General features: G+C 43.7%; 1 protein-coding gene and 1 long non-coding RNA gene across 2 annotated transcripts; one reads left to right on the top strand and one right to left on the bottom strand.

Moving 5' to 3' along the window:
- Positions 1-296: 296 nt before the first annotated feature.
- LOC121685030 lies at positions 297-9794 on the top strand. The gene is made up of 3 exons (XR_006023235.1): positions 297-320; positions 1694-1695; positions 9657-9794. It is a non-coding gene; the product is annotated as an uncharacterized LOC121685030 (long non-coding RNA).
- Positions 9795-17762: 7968 nt separating this feature from the next.
- On the bottom strand, positions 17763-19836 carry LOC121685020. Its single transcript, XM_042065260.1, has 5 exons — positions 19728-19836; positions 18909-19232; positions 18723-18797; positions 18261-18347; positions 17763-18090 (listed from the first exon to the last, which is right to left on the bottom strand). Exons 2-5 carry the CDS (start codon positions 19224-19226, stop codon positions 17821-17823), a joined length of 750 nt encoding a protein of 249 aa, XP_041921194.1. The 5' UTR covers positions 19227-19232; positions 19728-19836; the 3' UTR covers positions 17763-17820.
- Between the last annotated feature and the right edge of the window lie 2372 nt (positions 19837-22208).

The following is a 22208-nucleotide window of genomic DNA, read 5'->3' as shown; positions in this document are numbered from 1 at the left end:
GCCGTGCCGTATCTCACCGCCTGCCGACCGGCTGCCCTCAGCCATAAAGCCGGCCGCCTCCTTTCTTCCCAGGCTCTTCATTCCTGACCCCCTGTGCCACGGGCTGGCCGTCAGCTGCTCGGCTCAGTTCAATACCAATCCGGGGGCTCTCTCCTCTTGTTCATCACCGTCTGGGGCTCATCATCTCTCCTCCCTCCAGTGCATTTGTCTTGCTCTTTTAGGCCATTTCACTTTTCACTGGCTGTAGGAAATAACCAGTTTGTGTGTGTGTGTGTGTGTGTGTGTGTGTGTGTGTGTGTGTGTGTGTGTGTGTGTGTTTGGTGGGGGGGGGGGTGAGGGAGGGAGGGAGGGAGGAAGATTGGGGAGGGGGAGAAGAAGAAACCAATCAACAGAAAGGAAAAATGAAACAGAAAGAACTAGTCAGAGTGGGACTTCGATGGAGTATGAGTGTGAGTTGAAAGTGTACCTCTGGTTGATAGACGTTTCATGGACTGCCATCACTGTGAAGGGGTTAATACATGTATGTTGTCCATTTCAGAGTGTGTATGCTGTTGTCCTGATGTTGGAGCCTCCAGATTAGCTGCCACTGGGAGAGTGTGAGCAGAGAGAAGTCTGTTCATTCAGAGTCTGGTCATGGCCCGGCCAGTCCGACACGCTGTCACCACGTCCCTCACGGTCCTCATTGAATTAAGAGGCTTGAGCTGAAATACATCAGGTGCGTCAGACTGGCCCCTAGAGTCCTGGTTCTTTCCCTTTTCTCTTTTACTGAATGGATTTCTCTTCACCTCTCTCTCTCTCTCTGTCTCTCTCTCTGTGTCTCAGTCTCTCATTGGCTCTTTGTCTCTCTCTCTCTCTCTCTCTCGCGCTCTCTCTCTCTCTCTCTCTCTCTGTGTCTCAGTCTCTCATTGCCTCTTTGGATCTATCTTTATCTCTCTCTCTCTCTCTCTCTCTCTGTCTCTCTTTAAATGCTTCACTCTCTCTGTCCCTCTGGATCTATATTTCTCTCATTGTCTGTCTCTCTTTAAATGCTCTCTCTCTCTACTCCCTCTGTCTAGACTGTCTCAGCATTTTCTATCTTTTCTTGTGGCTTTAGGCTCAGGCCCAACTCTGCTGTCTCTGCCTCCCGGCCCCTCTCATCATGCTATCTGACATTATGCACAGGGTCAGCACTTAAGGGGATTGCCTGGCTGGATTCACTGGAGGCAAATCCAATTTGGAACTCCCAAGCTTTTAATGTATGCATCACAGCTTCCTCCGTCCTTCCAGGTGCATGTGGAGTTATGTATAAGAATGCCCAGAGGATAATCTTCTTTGGAACGGTTGTGGTCATCAGTCGAGGGAATTGTAAAAGCATTCAAAATAAAAAGATTTCTGTCGATATTGCTGTTTATACATAGCCTGGAGGCCAGCCGAACTTAGCCCCGCCCACAACCTTTGAGGTCGGGAAGTCGGGTCTGGACTTGTTCCATTGTGGAGCAACTATACCCGAACCAGAGCGGTGCGGACCAGAAGAACCCCTGAATGGTTTTGTTCAGAACTGAAAATGCAACTTTGTTTGACAGAGGACAGATGTAGGTTGCTAGTGACAAAATATTAGCTTTCAGTATGGTACGATGTCTTTGTAAATTACGTTTAATTAAGTGTTTCATTCATCCCAGTTCTCCCTAACAAAAATGCTGTTGCTAGAAGGTAGGCGTTTAGATTTCACCATCACAACTGTTGTAGAAGATATTGATATTGATAGTGCAAAAACTACCAGAAAACAATGTCAAGGCAATTGTGGAGAAGAAGGATGGTTCGAGTGTTCTTCCTACAGGATTCACCCCCTGTATTGGTGGAAACACGCCCCATAATCACATCCCAATGGAGCAGTATCAGACTCATACTGTATTCTGACTAGAATTTGAGTATGACAATGTCAGGCTAGTTTCTACACATATTGCAAGTCGATTTTTTAAATGGAAAAGAATAAAAGCTGTCTGATGCTGTTTATTTCACAGATGTCTGAAAAGTAGGGGATGCTTGTGTTGGAAATGAAACCAAATTGGAAGCTTTTTCCTATTTTCTATCCTCACTCTGTCAGAATGGTCAAGGCATTATCATCATTTTTTGATGCAGCTTCATACAATTTCCACCATGAAAATAAAAATTACTGGCCAGACAGGCACCAATTTAAGCTGCTTTAATCATGGCCACACTGTTGAAAATTAGATATTTCACATCGGGTTAATTTTCCAGCCTCCAATTTCATCTATACTTTAATCCATTATTATTTTCGCATAGCACAATAAGAACTTCATTCCCTTTGGGCTTACAGGGATTCATTTCTGTTTATGCATTTGCCATCTTCACTGTGCAGATGTTTGCCTTCATCTGGTTCAACTCACTACTAAATATTGTGAAGTCTTATTTATTAGCAGCAAGACAAATTTGAATTCAAATTCAGTGATCTGATTTGCCGTTTGGGCATACTTACTCCATGATTGCCTGGTTGCAGTCCTGTGAACTGATTGACTCTGAACTGAGAAAATCCTTATCCTGACTTGCTGCAAAATAAAAAGTGTTGCAGTCCTCACTTGTATATTCCTATTTATTCATTCATATTCTAAAAATATGCACAAACAAGCAAAGCATTCACATACAAACAAAATGGGACAGATGCCTGATGTTATTCTGGGGGCCATCCTGAAACTGTGCAGTATGCACCGGTGTTAATCTTGTTTATGCTCACCACTCATAATTGACTGTGTGTAGGAGGTGTGTTTGATGCCTGATGTGCTGTCAAAACAGATCCCGCAAGGAAAGGCACCTGTCATCGGTGTCTGATTCTCCCATTTGGCTGTCACCAGAGGTTATATGAGCATTAGATCTTGGCTGTCAAGTGATGACACTGCTTCGCATAAAACACTAATAGAGCAAGGTCTTGTAGATTAACTGTAGCGTGGATTCAATGTAGTCAAGGTCGCTGGCTTAATTGGCTCAATATTTGGGGGGTGAGGGGCCCCAAGCACTGACAAATGTGCCACATGTATCCATATCACAGTAAAATCATCAGTGTTCAGTTAACTCTTTTTAGAGTTTATTTTAACACTATTTTGAGTGATTATGTGTTAAAACTGCTCTGACAAGTGCTGAGTATACAGAGTTCGTCACTCTCTTCTGATAGTGTCATGAGCTCTCTCTCTGCCTGGTAACACGTGCTGATTGAAGTCTGATGACCTCCACCTGTTCCTGCTCTGCTCTGCCTCACCCTCGTTACCTACCAGCTGCACTGCATTCACCACTCATCATGCCCTCTATATAAAGCCTTGCTTTTCAGTCCACACTTGTCAGATCGTCTGCAACCAGCACCAGTTACCTGCCTGTTTATTGAAAACGCCTCTGACTCTTTGCCTGTGATCCCGGACCCGCTCGACTACTTCTGTGTTCTCCAGCCCCGGTAATCTTGACCTGCCTTCCGTCCCTCTTCTACGAATACCGCCTAGTCCTTGACTGTACTGCTGCTTCGTTTCAATTGCTGTTGTGTGTGTGTTTCCCCCAGGACTTCCCGGATCATCCAGCTCCTGCCTTCGCTGTTCGGCTACTGGGGGAACACACACACGCAGACTCTTGGAACTCCTGTACCCCCCCCGGAACCCCTGAAACCCCCAACCCTTAAATAAACTTTTGAACGTGACGCAATTGTGGTCCTCGTCCTGTTTGGTGTCTGACAGTACGATCTGACCAAACATGGACCCAGCGCACGGTCGAACCAGCATGGAAACCGACGAACCAGAACCACCCACCGCCATGCAACGCCTGGAAGAGACAGAGAGAGAGGTAAACCGCAACACTGCTGACATTGCCTCCCTACTTCAAGCCGGCTTGAGCCAGCGTCAGCAGTTCCAGCAGCAACAGCAACAACTTGCAATGATCATTCAACTTCTCACCAACCTTTCTCCTCTGCCTGCTCCCACCGGCCCAGCACCCGAGTCTCCTGCCCAGTCCACTGCTACCGTGGCTGCCGGAGCCCCAGAACCCAGGATCGGCAATCCAGAGCGGTTCAGCGGCGACCCAACCCAGGTACGGGCGTTCCTGACGAGCTGCCGTGTCCAGTTTACCCTGCAACCCAGGACTTTTGCCACTGAAGGGGCGAGGGTCGGTTACGTGATCACTCACCTGACGGGCCGAGCTCGACTCTGGGGAACGGCGGAGTTCGAGCGCCAGACCCCAGCATGTGCAACCTTCAACCTATTCGCAGAGGAGATGCTCAAGGTATTCGATTTGGAATCCACAATAGCCGAGGCATCTCGGATCCTGATGAGTATTCGCCAAGGCAGAAGGACTGTTGCGGATTACTCCATCGACTTTCGAACCGTGGCAAGTCGAAGCTCCTGGAACATGGAAGCATTGGTGGATGCTTTCCTCCACAGCCTGGCGGACTACATAAAGGACGAGCTGGTTTCCCATGATCAACCCCCCACTCTTGATGAAGCCATTGCTCTGGCTGTCCGCATCGACCGCAGGATCCAGGCCCGCCGTCATGAGAGAGGGCGCCAGAGTCCATCCACCAGCACACGGAGTGTCCCAACTGCCCTTCTGTCCGCACCTGCCACACCATCTAGCCAGCCGGACCAGTCTGAACCGATGGAGATCGGCCGCACCTCCCTAACCCCTGCAGAGCGCCAGCGACGCATCACCTCCAACTTGTGCCTGTACTGTGGTGGTGATGGTCATCGAGTCGCCACCTGTCCAGCAAAAGCCGGAGCTCACCAGATGTAGGAGGAATCCGGATGAGCTCAATGAACATTCAGCCCTCCATCAGCCGTAAACCCCTCATCCAAGTCTGTCTTCACCTGTCTGATTCCACCCACACCCTGGCAGCCCTGGTGGACTCTGGCGCAGAAGCAAACATTATTGACACAGGACTTGCTCGTCAGCTGGGCTTGGAAAGCCATCGCTTGTCCACTCCTGTTCCAGCCCGGGCCCTGGACGGTCACGCAATTGGCACAGTTACCAGCATCACAGCCCCCATCTCAATGATGGTGTCAGGAAACCACCGAGAGACCATCCGCTTCCACCTGCTCAGCTCTCCAGGCCAACCCCTAATCCTGGGCTACCCTTGGCTCCGTCTCCACAATCCTCACCTCGATTGGGCCTCCGGAACTGTGAAAGAGTGGGGAAATGCCTGCCACCTGACCTGTTTGCGTGCTGCCTCGCTGCCCCCCGGCTCAGTACCCCCCAGCATTGCCCACGACATTTCTAATGTCCCTGAATGTTACCATGGCCTCCGAGAGGTGTTCAACAAGACCAAAGCCACATCTCTGCCCCCACACCGTCCGTACGACTGTGCCATTGATCTCCTCCCTGGGACTGCTCCACCCAAAGGTCACCTCTACTCACTATCCCCTCCTGAAAGAAAAACTATGGAGGATTACATCAGGGACTCCCTGGCAGCTGGACTCATCCGCCCGTCTTCCTCTCCTGCTGGTGCCGGGTTCTTCTTTGTGGGAAAGAAAGATGGTTCTCTTCGCCCCTGCATTGATTATCGAGGTCTGAATGATGTCACAGTGAAGAACCGGTACCCTCTGCCTTTACTCACCTCTGCTTTTGAATTGCTCCAGGGATCCACTATTTTCACCAAACTGGACCTTAGAAATGCTTACCACCTAGTGCGAGTAAGGGAGGGTGACGAGTGGAAGACAGCATTCAACACCCACACCGGCCATTATGAGTACCTGGTAATGCCATTTGGCCTCACCAACGCCCCAGCGGTATTCCAGGCGCTGGTGAATGATGTGCTGCGGGACATGCTGAATAAATTCGTCTTCGTGTACCTGGACGACATCTTAATTTTCTCCAGAACTCTGTCCGAACACACCCGTCATGTCCAGCTGGTTCTTCGACGGCTCCTGGAGAACTCTCTCTATGTCAAGGCGGAGAAATGCGAGTTCCATGCTCAGACTGTGTCATTCCTGGGATACATCGTCGCTGAAGGCAATATCCAGATGGACCCCGCAAAGGTCTCGGCAGTTACCTCCTGGCCAGTTCCGGGGAATAGGAAGAAGCTGCAGCAATTCCTCGGTTTTGCCAATTTCTACCGGAAATTCATCCGGAACTACAGCTCCGTCGCCGCTCCCCTCACAGCTCTGACCAGCATCAAACACCCCTTTTCCTGGACCCCAGAGGCCAACACAGCCTTTCATACCCTCAAGGCCCGGTTCACCACTGCCCCCATCCTCCAGATGCCGGATTCAGACCGGCAGTTCGTTGTCGAGGTGGATGCCTCAGACGTGGGAGTCGGGGCCATACTCTCTCAACGGGCAGAGGAGGACAACAAGTTGCACCCCTGTGCATTTTTCTCTCGCCGGCTTTCACCTGCAGAGCGCAATTATGATGTTGGAAACCGTGAGCTGTTGGCTGTCAAGCTTGCCCTGGAGGAGTGGCGTCACTGGCTGGAGGGGTCCACAGTTCCGTTCCTGGTCTGGACCGATCACAAAAACCTCGAATACATCCGCAATGCCAAACGTCTTAACCCCAGACAGTCCCGCTGGGCCTTGTTTTTCACCAGATTCAACTTCACCCTGTCATACCGCCCAGGTTCTCGGAACACCAAGCCGGACGCTCTCTCCCGTCAGTTTCATAAGGATGACGCCCCTTCCCAGGAACCTGCATCAATTCTGCCCGATCCCTGCGTCGTAGCTGCCCTGACCTGGGATATCGAGGAGGAAATTCAAGAGGCCCTCCGTGACCATCCCAGTCCCAGTGCATGCCCAGACGGTCGTCTCTTCGTCCCAGATAATTTGAGGTCCCGGGTCATACAGTGGGGACACAACTCCCGCCTTGCCTGCCACCCGGGCTCCGCCCGCACCTGCCATCTCCTTGCCCAGCGCTTTTGGTGGTCGTCTTTGAGAAGGGATGTCCGAGAATTCGTCCGTGCCTGCCCCACCTGCAATCAGAACAAGTCCTCCACTCGGCCCCCCGCTGGTTTACTCCAGCCCTTGCCTGTGCCCACACGACCCTGGTCCCACGTCTCCTTGGACTTTGTAACTGGCCTCCCACCATCAGGTGGGATGACTGTCATTCTCACTGTGGTTGACCGGTTTAGCAAGATGGCACACTTCATTCCCCTCCCTAAACTGCCATCTGCCAGAGAGACTGCCCAGGCTGTTCTTGATCATGTCTTCCGTCTACACGGGCTGCCCAGGGATGTTGTCTCTGACCGAGGCCCGCAATTTACCTCTACATTCTGGAAGGAGTTCTGCCGTCTTCTAGGGGCCACAGTGAGTCTCACCTCTGGGTTCCACCCCCAGTCCAATGGTCAATCCGAGCGGGCAAACCAGGAGCTGGAGAAGGCGCTGCGGTGCATGGTTTCTCGCAAACCCCAGGCTTGGGCACAACAACTGATGTGGATAGAGTATGCTCACAACTCCCTCACCTGCTCTGCCACTGGTATGTCACCTTTCCAGTGTGTGTATGGCTACCAGCCCCCCCTGTTCCCCAGCCAGGAAGGAGATGTGTCCTGCCCGTCTGCCCTCGCCTATGCCCGCCGTTGCCGTCGTACCTGGTCACAAGCTCGTGCCACGCTACTCAAGTCAGCTGTCAGCTATGCCACTGGGGCTAACCGCCGAAGATCGCCGGCACCCGCCTACCGTGTTGGCCAGAAGGTGTGGCTGTCAGCCAAGGATCTCCCACTGCGGGTGGAATCGCGTAAACTGGCACCTCGATTCCTCGGCCCGTTCCCTATCCAGAGGGTCATCAGCCCAACCGCAGTCCGGCTCCAGTTGCCAACCTCCATGAGGGTGCACCCTACTTTCCATGTTTCGAAAGTCAAGCCGACGCATGAAAGCCCGCTGGTCCCCGTGCCGCTTCCTCCTCCTCCTCCTCGCCTCGTTGACGGTGGGCTGGTGTACACCGTTCGACGCCTGCTTCGGTCCAGACGGCGAGGTAGGGGCCTCCAGTATCTCGTCGACTGGGAGGGCTATGGACCTGAGGAGAGAACCTGGGTGCCAGCCAGTCGGATTGTGGACCGGACACTCATCGCCGACTTCCACCGTCTGCATCCTGATCAACCTGCAATCCGTAGGGGCCGCCCCAGAGGGGTCCCTAACCGTCCTGCCCGCCCGGCTTCCTGTCATGTGCCTGACCCTGACCCTGTCTCGGTACCTGTCCCGTCTTCTGTCCACGACCCTCCAGCTCCCTCCGAGGATGAGGATGTTCACTCGGACCGCTCGGAGGAATTCTAGCCCTCCACCGGCTCCCCTCCGCCCTCCCGACGTGGTGTCACTCTTGGGGACTTCTGGGGCCGTCCCTTAGGGGGGGGGTTCTGTCATGAGCTCTCTCTCTGCCTGGTAACACGTGCTGATTGAAGTCTGATGACCTCCACCTGTTCCTGCTCTGCTCTGCCTCACCCTCGTTACCTACCAGCTGCACTGCATTCACCACTCATCATGCCCTCTATATAAAGCCTTGCTTTTCAGTCCACACTTGTCAGATCGTCTGCAACCAGCACCAGTTACCTGCCTGTTTATTGAAAACGCCTCTGACTCTTTGCCTGTGATCCCGGACCCGCTCGACTACTTCTGTGTTCTCCAGCCCCGGTAATCTTGACCTGCCTTCCGTCCCTCTTCTACGAATACCGCCTAGTCCTTGACTGTACTGCTGCTTCGTTTCAATTGCTGTTGTGTGTGTGTTTCCCCCAGGACTTCCCGGATCATCCAGCTCCTGCCTTCGCTGTTCGGCTACTGGGGGAACACACACACGCAGACTCTTGGAACTCCTGTACCCCCCCCGGAACCCCTGAAACCCCCAACCCTTAAATAAACTTTTGAACGTGACGCAATTGTGGTCCTCGTCCTGTTTGGTGTCTGACAGATAGAGAGGGGGTCATTTACAGGTAACACTTTTTGAAATTTAACACTTGTAAACATTTTACACTTGTGATTCTACTGTGTAGTATGTAAGTACTATATCTTCAAAGGATATAGACCGTGTTCACTGTTCCTCTTCAATGCATAACTAGCTGTTTGAAATAGAAGAGTCTGCCACATAACTGAGATAAAAGCTGAAAACAAATAGGTGATAAATTATATTATGTAACAGCACAACATGCCACCGCTAGGTCATAGAGGTTATATGATTTGAATAACACCCACCTGAGGTAGAGTTAATTTGAGGCATGAGGCTGGATGAGGACAGTGTGCAGACAGATGGGATTACTCTGAGCTGTGAGAGGGGCACTTTCATCTGTTTCATGCCACTCTGTAGGCAACAAATAACCTGGTGCCTCTATACAATATCACTGTTATTCAGCTCTCTCTGGAAAGCCTTATTTGAGAGGAGAATCACTAAATGGTCTCTGCTGAGCTAGTATGAGTGGTATGGAACGTGGCATTGATGATAAGTGGTGGAGGTGTTGACGTGTGTTAACCTGTGCTAACCTATGCTGACTCTTCCATTGTTTTAGTTTTATCAGAAGTCAAGGATGCATTTTTGGCACATGACCATGTTGAGGATCTGTTGAAGTTCTCTACAAGCTGAACCAGAGGCTTTCAGCCTGGTTGTCCATAAGTCATGGCCTAAACAAATCCCTGCTGGGGCAGTGAGCACTTTCATAACGCCCTCTGTATTCCTTCCATGGTGTTTCCTCCACCAAAACGGAGCTATAGCCTGCCAAGCATGGACGGATTATGAACTTTCGGGCCCCTGGGCCCAGTTGTATTAAGGGCCCCTCACTAATTGTCACATATGTGGGAAGGGGGGTTTGGGGGTCCTCCCCCAGAAATGTTTTAATTTGTATGATGTGATTTCCTGTATTCTGGTGCATTTTAGGAATGCCAATACTTTAATTCAATCAGATTCATAGCCAACATCCTGATTTAATGATATTGAGGCAATGATTCCATGCAAAGGCTTGGGCTTCAGGGCCCCCTGACCCGGTAGGCAAGTGCAGTAATCCATCCCTGCTGCCAAGGAACCAGTTGGTGGACTTAACTTAGAGAGAGTGTATTAGATCTCAATGCCAGCCTAGGTTGCCAGATGAAAGTCATATGAGAAGACAGAGAAAGGTCTAAGTATGATTTTTAAAACCATCTTTCAGTAATGTAAAATTAAAGAAGATTAAATAAGAAACTAGAGAGAGAGAGAGAGAGAGAGAGATAGATATAGAGAAACGGTTTTATTTTGAATAGCAGAATTATATTTATGTAATGCTGCCTTGATGGTTAAAAGCTAATGTTAATAAATAAAACATACTGAGGGACAGAAGAAATTACATGCAATTTTTAAAAATTGCCTAAAAATAAATTAAAAAAAAATGTTCTGAGAAAACAAAGAGATGTTCCCCTGCATTGCTCAGCAGCTGAGAGGGAGGGTCTTGTAAACAAATGCTATAGTTTGCAAGATATCAGCTTGCTGTAATTGCACTTGTGCACAGATTTAAACTAGAAGGGCACTTGGAATTTGCAGACCTTGCCCAGTCCAAATGTCTTAGCTCGCCATTTTAGCAAAAGTAAAACTAAATCTGCCCCCTTTGAGTCGGAGCTGCTCTAGAATTTCATTGGTCCCACATTTCCACCAAGTTTCATTAAAATCTGTCTGATATTTCTAAGTAATTCTGCTCAAAGGCAAAATCAACTGAAAGTCAAACAAATAGTGAAACACCAAAAACATAGCTTTTTTGTGTGGCAGTAATAATAACTACTGTTATTAAACATTTATAACAAAATCATTAGAAACAAATGGTTATAATAAACACTAAACAGTCCATATCCGGATACTTTGGGCTAAATAGAACAAAGACAGCAACGCTGCCCGCGGTCAGTCCTTATTTTAAATTCTCCCCGTGTAAGCTCATTCTCTCTGTCTGGCTCCAGGGTCTGTGCTTCCATTGGACCACAGTTTGCCTGTTGGACTGCGACTGTAATCACTCTTTTGATCAACTGGGAGTTTGTGGTTCTATATGAAAAGAATAACACAAGACTGTAAATAATGCAGAAATAAATGGGTTGTATTATCACTTTTTTAACTTAGATATTAAACATTAGTCTTAAAGTCATAGATATTGCTCATGCTCTGGGAGCAAAGCTGAGTACACTGAACAGAAAAACAAAGTGCCCGGAAGGTTAAAAAAAAACCTTCTAAATAATTGTTGTTTAAAATCTTCTTTAAAACAGTTTTACTCAAAGAGTTTCCAAAGAGAGACATGGAATGAAAAAAGACAGTCTTTCACTGTCCCTGAACATCCCATCTTGATGGCCTCTCTGGTCTTTGAGATGCACAGCTTAATGGCACAAGGCTCCATCTGCTCTGTTGAGTCTGAACATGCCTCTCGGCTGAAGGGCATGACTTAATCACCAAATGATTATGAGCATTTGGGTTAATGTTGCTTGATAAAACCGCTTTATCAGTCAGCGTGCCATTCCACCCCCAAGACCAAAGTTCAGTGCTCTGCAACAAATGGCTTCAGTGAAGTGAAACATCTTGCTAATCAACAATTTGAAACTAATCTGCTATTTCATTGCCTGCACTACATTAAAAGTAGGGTAGAAGTTTATTTCTGTAGCATTTCTTTGCTATATCTGAATTCTTCTTTACACCTCGATTGCAACCAATTAATTGAATAGTCTGGCACCAAAACGAAAAATATTAGTCACCTGTGGAAGCTGCAGGGCTTTAAAATGCCCTTCCAATAATTTTGCACTGGCCGCAACAAATAACTAATCTGTCTATCAACTGAACTTGTCTACATGGATGTGCTGTCACCATGCACAGACTTAAAGTGGGTTCTGTGTATAGTGTGAAAGCTAAAATACTTTGGTGAAGTTAGCTTTAGGTTTTGATATTCGACAGACATTCATATGGAGTGAGTCAAATATCCATATTAACACTGCCTTACCTAAAATATGCACCTTGAATTTCATCTTGTAACCTATGTAATCATATTTAATCTGTCTGTGTGCATTTTCTTATGTTAGTTTATTGGTTTTAAATTGGACGTTTTACAGATGTGGTGAATGTAGGTTATTTGGAAGTTACTGCACTCCGAAATGCTTATGCTCTCGTCACAGTCAGTGTTGGTGTGCGTTCAAGTGCTGCCGTGGGGAGAAGTGTCTGGAGAGGGCATGGGTGGGATTTATTCAGTTGGATATTTTCAAATTTTCTATTTTCTAGCTGCATTTTTCAGCATCTCCGGTTATACCTTTAACAACAAGAAAGTGTTTTTTTGTTTTTTGTAAAAAATTCACTTATGGATTAAACTGGATAATTATTGATCTCAATCCAATCAAATATCTGCAATACATGCAACTTCGGAGCTTTTGAATTGAATTTTAGAATCAAAGATCTACAACACAATTGTGTCCTTATTTTGTTCTTAACTCAATCCTAGTCCAGTGATGAACAGATATGACTGTGATGTGTTTTCCGTGTCCCAGGTAGCAGCTGTGGGGCTGCATTGATTTGTCACTGTGTTTTCCCTTTGTCTTGGCCTCCAGCTCAGTTGGGGAGGGGGAAAGGATATTTATGTAGTGTTTTGTTATCAGAATTAATGGTAGCAATGCTGCTTTGCCAAACTGACATAAATTCCTACTGCTAATGGCAGACCAGTCGAATCAGTGCATTGATTTGAAGGCCCAGTACCTCTGTGAGAAAACTATTTTTCCAACCTGCTGCCTAATGGGCTATTTGAGTAATTGGCATGAATCTCATTATTGGCCTGACATCATTGCTCGGTTAACAAATAAAGCTAAATTTAATTCATGAGCTCTGTTAGTATAATGCTTTAAAAGATTTGAAATGGGAACATAGCTGGTGTTTACGCTGGAGAGGAAAGGCGGCTAATGTAATGAGTTTGCCATGTGCACCCCACTGATTCTCAAAGTGCTGTAAGTATTGTGAATTGCTGCAATATAAAAAGCAAATTCTAATAATCATCTTTTCTTAAGCAGTTTTTATCTTTTTAAAATGAAACAGTCTAAAATGATTAAACTAATGTTTTCCTTGACACTGATGCTATTACAGGATCTCCATATATATATATATATATATATATATATATATTACTAATAAGAGTTAGTTTAAGACTGTAGCAGCTTCTTAACTGAACTTAGATAGATAGATAGATAGATAGATAGATAGATACTTTATTGATCCCCAAGGGGAAATTCAAGGGTCTCAGTAGCATACAGACATCACACACAACATGCACTTACAGCAGAAATGGTAAACATAATTATAAGTATAAACATATAACTAAACTCCACTGTACAATAAGACAGTAGAAGATAAGAAAGATAAGAAAACTAACAAAACTAAATACTAAATACACTATATAAATTAAATTTAGAAAGTCCAATGTGCTTGAGGGTGATCAAGCATAAGACGCTTGTAGTGACAGGGCCGGGACTGGTGAGGTGCTAAAGGGAGTGAGTGTCATGGTGAAGGTGCAAAAAGTAGTCCAACCATAGTCCTTTAGTGTGCATGGCAAGGTGCTCAAGAGAGTAAGTGTCATGGTGAAGGTACAAAAAGTAGTCCAACATTAGTCCAACAGTGCAACAGTGCAACAGTGCAAGAATAAGGAGACCAGCATAAATAGTATGGACAAATAGGAGAGTAAAGTATAATGTAGACAAGGTAAAATAAAAAAACTATGTTAGTGCAAGAACAGGTTGAGGTAATAGGGTTATAGCCATTCATTCATTCAGTATTGTAGCAGAAGCCTGACCGCAGCCATTGATCATGTGTGCTAATAAAGCACGAAAAACAGTGTAGCAGCAAAACAGTAGTGAAAACATTAGGCTGTGTACATTAGTAAAACAGTAGTAAAACAGTAGTAAAGCAGTAGTGGGCAGTCAGTACTCAAACATGGAGAGGGTGGAGAGGCAGACAGACTAAGCAGAGAAGTCTATCGCTCCTCTTCCATTTAGTGAGGCATTGAACAGTTCAATGGCCCTGGGGACAAATTACTTCCTCAGCCTTTCAGTTGTGCATGGCAGTGAGCGAAGTCTCCAGCTGATCAAGCTCTTTTGCTTTTTGATAGTGCTGTAGAGTGGATGTTGATCAGTTGATCAAGATGTTGATCAGTTTGTTTAGGGCCCTTTTATCAGATATTGAAGTGATTGACTTGAGGACAAGATAAATTATATTGAACAATTTACTGATCTCAGCATCTTGAACCATAAGCCATTTTCATCACTACACTTATAGTCATTCAGTATAAGCAGTTGTATGTTTAAAACATAATTTAGGCTATATGGCATGGTGACGGATCAGGAGCTCCCTGATTGACATGTGTTCAGTACCATGGACAGCAGTCTGCCAATCTGTACTGTACTGAGCCCCCCTTCAGTACCTTATTGAAAAAGTGTTTCCACATTTTCTCACAGTTAAACAGAATTTTCATACAAGCTGTTCATCCCGGAAGGAATATCAGAACAATCTGTTCTGCAGATATTAATGCTGAAGAGAGCCGGGAGCTGTGTGTTGACCCACAACAATCGTGACAAAGCCATTGTTTGATCATGAGAGTCTAATGGCAACTTCTCCCCTATTTGTAGTTTCTTATAACTAAACTAATTTGAACATCATGTTCTTGAATTAGTCCAACATGTTCATTGTACGTAAGTGTAAAGTGTGTGTTAATTTCATAGTCAAATTTGAGTTTCTGTGTTTGCTGATGAGCCTCCATTGAAAAGCTCAGTACCGTGAGACTCATTGTCTCCATCTGTGAGAGTCCCAGCAGTCCCCACCCAATCACAATGCTGGAGCCAGAGATACTGACATATCTATGCCTGGAGCCCACCACAGATGAAAATCCATTGTGGTTGGAGGACATCTTTGGAACAGCTGGCTAAATAGAATATAGACTGCAGACACTGTCCTTAAAAGAGACATCAACACTGTTGCTATGTTCGATTCTGAATGCTGGGATTGTGGATTTGTGGATTTTTTGATGTAATGTTTAGTTTTAATTTTTCATTTATGGTAAAAATGTTTTAAGGTAAAAAAAGAGGATCTACTGTATGAAAGAGATTGACAGTGAGTGACTTAAGTCCTTTAATGGGTAACGTTACTATTGGGTCATTCTGTGTCAAATCAGACAGAATCCAGGAAAATGGTTACTGCACCGTCTCAGATTTTGCTCAAAGTTTGTTTACATAATGTTAGGTCCCAAAACTTAGGCCTATAAAATATATATTTTTCCATTCCAACGTTTTCGTAAATGTTTTCACCCTATTTTACACTAACAAAAATGTCTCATCATGGTGGCCATGTTTGGACATTAATACAGTATCTTAAAAAGTTTACTTTAGCCTGCCCAATCTTTGTAAAATGTTCTCAGTATGACTGGACCAATAAATGTTTGTACTGCATGACTATTAGTTTTATATAAGGCCCTAGATTTAGAACAAAATGCAAAACTGGTGATATTGGGGGTCTTGTAAACTTTTCTGTATCCACATGGCATCAACCAGTATTTAGTCTGCAAAAATAATACTTTATTAATGTTAGGACTAAAATGATATGTGCGGTAGCTGGTAGGAACACTAAAATCAATGTGGGAATATCTCAATTTAAAGTCATTTCATGTTCAAAGTGCCAATGATGTACCATGTTTCCTTCATAGATACACTTACTTGGTTACATTGTTTACCTACTGTATGTGTTTTCATTCTTGTCCCTGAGGTAAAACAATGATGTTGACTCTATTTCTTGTATGTATGGCACAACATTGGCACTTTGTACACTAAATGCCCATACACTGAGCTACTAAAACATAGATTTTCATGTGCCTGCTAACTACCCCACATACCATTTTATTAGTCTGAAAATGACTGAAAATCACAACCTTCCCATGTTTAATACCTAAAATCTTCAAGCCCATTATATGTGGAGAGCTCAAATATTGGAACAACATCAATAAAAATATTGTATATACAGAAAAAATAATGATTGATGCTAAATGCATGCAAAAACAATTGTATAGTACCCTTAATGTCAACCTTATTGCACTTTTTTCCCAAATATAGAGCCTTACAAACGTGAACATGCCGTACAAACTTTTAATTGTTCAGTCATACTGAGAACATGTTTGTCTTCCACCCTACACATTTTGGGTTGGCTATGAAAAGTATTTTTCATGATATTAATGCTCAAACTTTGCTTCACAGATAATGTATTTTTCAGGCTATAAAACTGAAGTACTTTCACAGGCTGAAAATAATATAAATTCAGGATTTGGACAGAAATATTTTACAGGCCTTGGTTTTGGGACCCATTCATGATATAGACAAGGTTTGAACAAAATCTGAGACGGTGCAACAACAACCTTATCTGATGTGACACCTTATCTTTCACCCCATTAAAATGGAACCAAAAGGGGCTTATTATGGTCATTCTGCCATACACTTCTTGAGAGAACTCAATGGACCACAATGACAATGTATACATTAATTAGCAAGACTTTCTTTGCAACTCTATTGATTATTTTATTCTTCAAAGCCTCAGAAAAAAATCATTGACTTAATGTATGCTAATAACTTGTCATTTATTATCCATATTCAAGCAAATTCCTACTATTTATCTCATAGTTGAACCACTGTCCTGAAGTGTAAAGTGTTGATGAGCCTTCAATGAAAAGCTCAGTGCCTTGAGACTCTCCAGTCTCCATCTGTGTTAGTCTCAGCAGTCCCAACCCCATCACTATGACTGGAGCAGACCACAGAGGGAAAAACATTGTGGTTGGAGGACATCTTGCCAGCTGGCGAAAACAATATATTGTAATGATGTTGAAAAACCTGTTGGACGATTTTTTTGTAGGGAAAATGTGTTAATAAAGTACTGGTACATATAAACAAAATAATTTTGTTGTCATGTTCTGAGTGGTTTCGCTGATACCATGCTATTTCAGTGCTCGTGAAGACAATTTATCAAACCATATTACATTACAATTACGTAAATCAGTCTAGTGTTGAATGAAACACAACATTATTATGTTCAAACAGTCATTCCAATTGAGAATTCCATTTGTCTGATTGAATCACTTAAGGTAAGCGATACAGTGTAAAAAAAAGAAAGAGGAAAGAGGTTATCACAGTTACTAAACCACAAAACAAAACAAACTCATACTTCTCTTTAAAACACATGTTATTATGTTGAACAGATTTTGCCATAGCAATTAATTTATCCAACAGAATCATGTAAGATGAATAACCTAACTTTTGAACCGGGAAGGCAAATGATCCAATGGGTGCTACCACTTCATTGTGTTTCCATAAGCCTTTGCTTATGGTGTTGTCAAAACTCACACACACACACACGCACGCACGCACACACGCACACACACACAGAGAAGCACACACACACACACACTCACTTACATACACATAGAATGAGTTGCAAGAGTAGGGGATGGAGTAGGAGATGAAGACAAATTTACAAACATAATTTATTTCGGTGCAGAGAATGTGCAGGACTAAGTGGCAGTCAGTTTCGGAGCAGAGGTGAGTTTTTATTAAATTATTATTTAAATTATAATTATACAGTGTAATAAACTCACAAAATAATTACAAACACATAATTTTTAGCATATAAAAACATATTTTTGCTCAAAACCTTGTTTATCTCAGTGCAGATACCTTCATGGTACAAACACATTCTTTGGCAAATCATATTTCATTGTTCACTCCCTTACTATCCTACAGTACAGTTTATCATCATTTCAGAATAAAAATGATATCTAACAGACCAGGAAACAAATACAACATGTTATAACATAAGATTATATTATATTTTAAAATGTTTATTTAATACTGTGATGTAAAAAAAAAATGTTTTGTCACATCATTCTTTTGTAACTGAAGACAGAAACTGTTTTGAACTGTTTCCCTTGACTTCATCATCCTTATTCCCTGCTCTCTTTCCCTCTTTCTTGGCTCTCTTCTTCTCAGCCTTTATCGCTTTCTTCTCGGCCTTCTTTGCCTGCTCTTCTGCCTTCTTAAGGGCTTTTTGCTGCTTTTTCGTTTCAGCCTTTCTGACACGCTCCTCCAGCTTTGCGATCAGCTGCAGATCTGCCATTTTCTTGTCTGCTGTCGCACTGCTGCTGTTTGCATCCTAAAGAAAAGAAAGCACAATTCATGAATCTTTTGAAAAGAGTGACTCACATGTTAAAACTTCATAAACTGTTTTTTTTTTTTCATTTGCAGGCACAATTCAAATACCATAAAGATCCAATAGCAGGTCATAAGCAGAGCAGGCCTGGGAAAAAAAGACAAGTGAAATACCTCAGAAGCAGCATGACAGGAGCAGCATAAGAGGAACCACCATTTTCTGGGTTGTTTTCTGGCTGTTCCTCCCAGGTGTATGGCACCCTGCGTGAGAAAACCTGCAGACATGACAATGCTGCAGAGACTTGGAAACTCTAAGAAAGTCTTGTACATCAGCAGACACTTTCATCTGTTTGTCAATGTGAAGCACTATACTGTATATCTAGACTTAGTGTAAGGACCTACACACAACATTAATAGCCCGCTTTCTGCATAGCGTTTTTGTACTGGCACTTTGTTATATTTGCATAATTATGTGTACATATATAGGCCTATTTTATATTATATTAATACTTTTATGTGTCTTGCACCATTTCGTCTTGCACCACCATCCTTGTTCTTTGTTTTTTTGTGTGGAAAAAGAAAAAGAAAAAAAACTTGGCAATAAAATTATTCTGATTCTGATTCTGAAGAATATACCTGAGGAACAACAGGAGAGGTGATAATGTGTCCAGACCCACTGGTTTCGTCCATGTATTTGAGACTGGTGGTACTCTAAAGAAAAAAGAAAACACTCATTGTTTTATTACACAGTACACTGGTTAAAATGCTTTGTTTTGTCATTAAGTAGCCATATGTATAACATCCAACAGCCAAGTGTCTTACCATTCTGGCCATCAGGTCTTTCATCATCTTTTGTCTGCTGATAGCCACAGACATAAACGCAGATTGCAGGGTCTCCTCTCTCTCCCTCATCTGCCTCTCCCACTCCATTCTCTCCTGGATCCTTTTCCTCTCCTGGGTTTTCAGTGCCATTTCATGGTCTTCCTTCTGCTCTTGCAGGAGATACTGGAGGTTTCTCCTGTTTTTCTCAAGAACAAAGAAGTACTCCTCAAGCTCCCTTAGCTCAGAGACCCTGAAAGAGGTGGTGGTCTCCAGTAAGGTCTTCACGTCCATCTTTATCTCAGGTGCTTGAGTTTCCATGAACTTCTACAATGGTAATACACACAGCTGTCAGCAAGTCCATATCACAAACTCATAATATAGATTTACAGATTTGATCAATTAGCCTATGAGTTGTTTGTAGTAGGCTATGCATCGATGGCAGGCTGTCTTATGTTATGCTATTCCAAAGTTACATTTCATTTCAGTATTTGACGGATTATTCTGTCTCTCTTTATTCACGCCAATTAAACGTATGAAGCGTTTGAAGTATGAAGCAACGTATGAAGAATTAAACACGTTTTACGAAGAAATAGAGTGTGATGTATGCCAATTGATTTGAAGTTAGGTTTAGGTTTGGGCCTTTTATATAAATGTCTGTTCGTATCAAGTTGTCGGCTACCTAGTCAACAGCCAACGTTTCCTTGAGTTTAGCTCATAGGCCTACAGCCGGTAATTCGAGTGCATTTCCCTTCGCTGTAATACGCTGCCAAAAGTGAAATAGTGTAATACTACAGCACAAAAACAATTGATGGACCTCACCTCTAAATCAGAAGAAGGTTGTAAGATCAAACGTGTAAGTAATGTCGAAAATCACTATCGAAAATCAAGCCAAAAAATCTGCGTGCCGATCGCTTTCCAAAATGCAATGCAAGTATTTCATAGAATGTTTGGTTGTTTCCATGACATTGAGTGCAAGGTAGAATGGAACGTTTTAAAACGTAGGCCCAGAACTATGAAGGGTTCTATCATAGAACTTCTAAAGCTCATCCTCGTCAGCCGATCGCACATGCCATCGCGATTTGGTCCTTTTCAAATAAAACACCACACTAACCACTAGCCACAGTTATCATACTGTTATATAATTTCAAGTTAATTGAATTTTACCACACATAACGCTACCAATCAAGCTGTTACACGCTGCACACGAGGAAAGGATCCGATACAAGTTCGTGAAAAATCAGTAGGCCTACTGACTGAAAATTCAACTCATTATAGGCGAATAGCCTTAATGCATTGGCTACTGTATAGTCAATATAAATGTATGGATCTGGAGTTTGGAGAGCTATCCTCATCCATATTTAGCAGTTTGTCCCATCTAAAGGAGAAGCTGTTGAAGCATATTCACTCGTAAGTGGTACCCAAGCACAGTCAGCAAGACATTGTTTCCATTTTCCAAACAAAGCATGCATCGCCGTCCTGAAATTTAGAAACAGTCAGGAATACTGTATTTGTAGTGAAATGAGTAAGTCCAGGCTAACAGGAAACAATAGGAACAATTATGTTGTTTGACGGTGTAGCCTCCAGCTAGGAGGTAGTGTGAATCAATATCCTACAAAAGGCAAGCAGCTCGTCAGCACCATGGACAGCGACTAAAACACAGCTCTCGCTAGATCCTGCAGCCACACTAGACAGCTGATTGCAGGATCTTACTTACACCAATACTATGGGGTGTAGGGCAGCAACAAAGTTTATCCACTCTGGAAGTTTATCTCTGTTCTTTGTAGTAGAGAGCCTTACTTAAGTCAAAGTAAATCCATCAGGCATAATAAACGGCAAGTTTGATAACTCCTACTGTGAAGATACAAAAGGGTTCCTTTTCCCTATCCCACCCCATCTCTCTCCAACTTGCTTCCTGTCAGGCTACGCTGCCCTGTCAAATAAAGGCAAAAACAACCCAAGAATATACTTTAAAAAGGAGAAAGGGGTTTCTGCTTTGGCACAAAAGTCCTCAAAATGCTCTTACAGAATATTATCACATTCTGTCACTATCTGTTCTGGCAAACATTTCTAAGAACAATGAATAGTTCCTTCTTTGTGCTACTGCTAGCCATTACAAAAATGATTTGAAATTAAAATATTACCAGAAGTTTGCCAGTGTTGGCTGCTAGAGGAAAACTTCCAGCAAAGTTCTGGCAATAATGAGAAGTTTGCCACTAGTGGCAATTGTGTTCGCTAGTGATTTGCCACCACACTTAGCCAATAATCGCAAACTTCTACTGAACATTGACAAACCTGATTTGCATGTGACATTGCTGCAACATTGCCAAAAGTTAACCACAACTGTTTGCTAGAAACCTAATTTGCATGTGAAAATTTGACCTGAAACCTGAAATTTCTGTAAGGGAGCTTATGCCTATTGCTGGTGTTGTATGCCTCTTTGGAGATGTTTTCTCCTTCACACAATAGTTTTGTGGCACATCTACTAAGAATTGTAAGTCTGCAAAATCATTCAGAAACACTCTCAAATGTATATATTATCTGGATGAATTTTAAATAGGTCATGGAGATATTATCCCTTGATACCAGTGGACAGTCAGTGGTGCTGTCTATTCTCCTTGTTGATGGTTTACTTAAATGGTCAGGCCCGTGTTGAAAAGGTACTCTGTTGGATGTGCTCACAAGACACCTTCTGTGGAGCAGGTTGAGCTGTCTGTCCGGGGCCTTGAATGTTTTTTTTTGTTTTCAAGTAAAATTACCACCCTTGAAAACATGATGCATGATGCATGATGGCCCACTAACACACAAACCACAATCATTGAAGCAATTTTGCATGCATGAAGAAAGCATGCAATGATGAATACGTATTTTAAGTCCTCCAGAGTGGCATTGTTAATCTGAACCTGTCTGACTTAGTGAAAAGAACTGATGATAGTGTTCATGATTATTGGATTATTTTCTGCCTGATTGGAGAACAGACCCAAGACACTCTTCTTTAAACAGGGGACGATGATTTTAATAGGAACAATACAATTATGGTTTTTCATCACTTACTCATTTTAATCACATTAATTATTTAAGCATAATGCTATCATGTAGCACTGTAGGGAAAGTATGTGTACTCTTGGAAAATTGTTTTGTAAAGTAAATCAGGTATGTAACACAATATTTTTGATACTGATCTTGTCTGAACTCTGATACCCTTGTGGCATATCTGTCACGTCCTTGGTCACATCCTTGCCCTTGTTTTGCTGCAACACTCTGAACCACCTGCATTCAGATAGGCAGCTCTCCACAGTGCCA

This window comes from Alosa sapidissima, chromosome 16 (assembly GCF_018492685.1).
Source record: "Alosa sapidissima isolate fAloSap1 chromosome 16, fAloSap1.pri, whole genome shotgun sequence".
NCBI classification, from domain to species: Eukaryota; Metazoa; Chordata; class Actinopteri; order Clupeiformes; family Clupeidae; genus Alosa; species Alosa sapidissima.
Note: the sequence above shows the minus strand (reverse complement) of the source record. Positions and strands in the feature narration are given on the sequence as shown.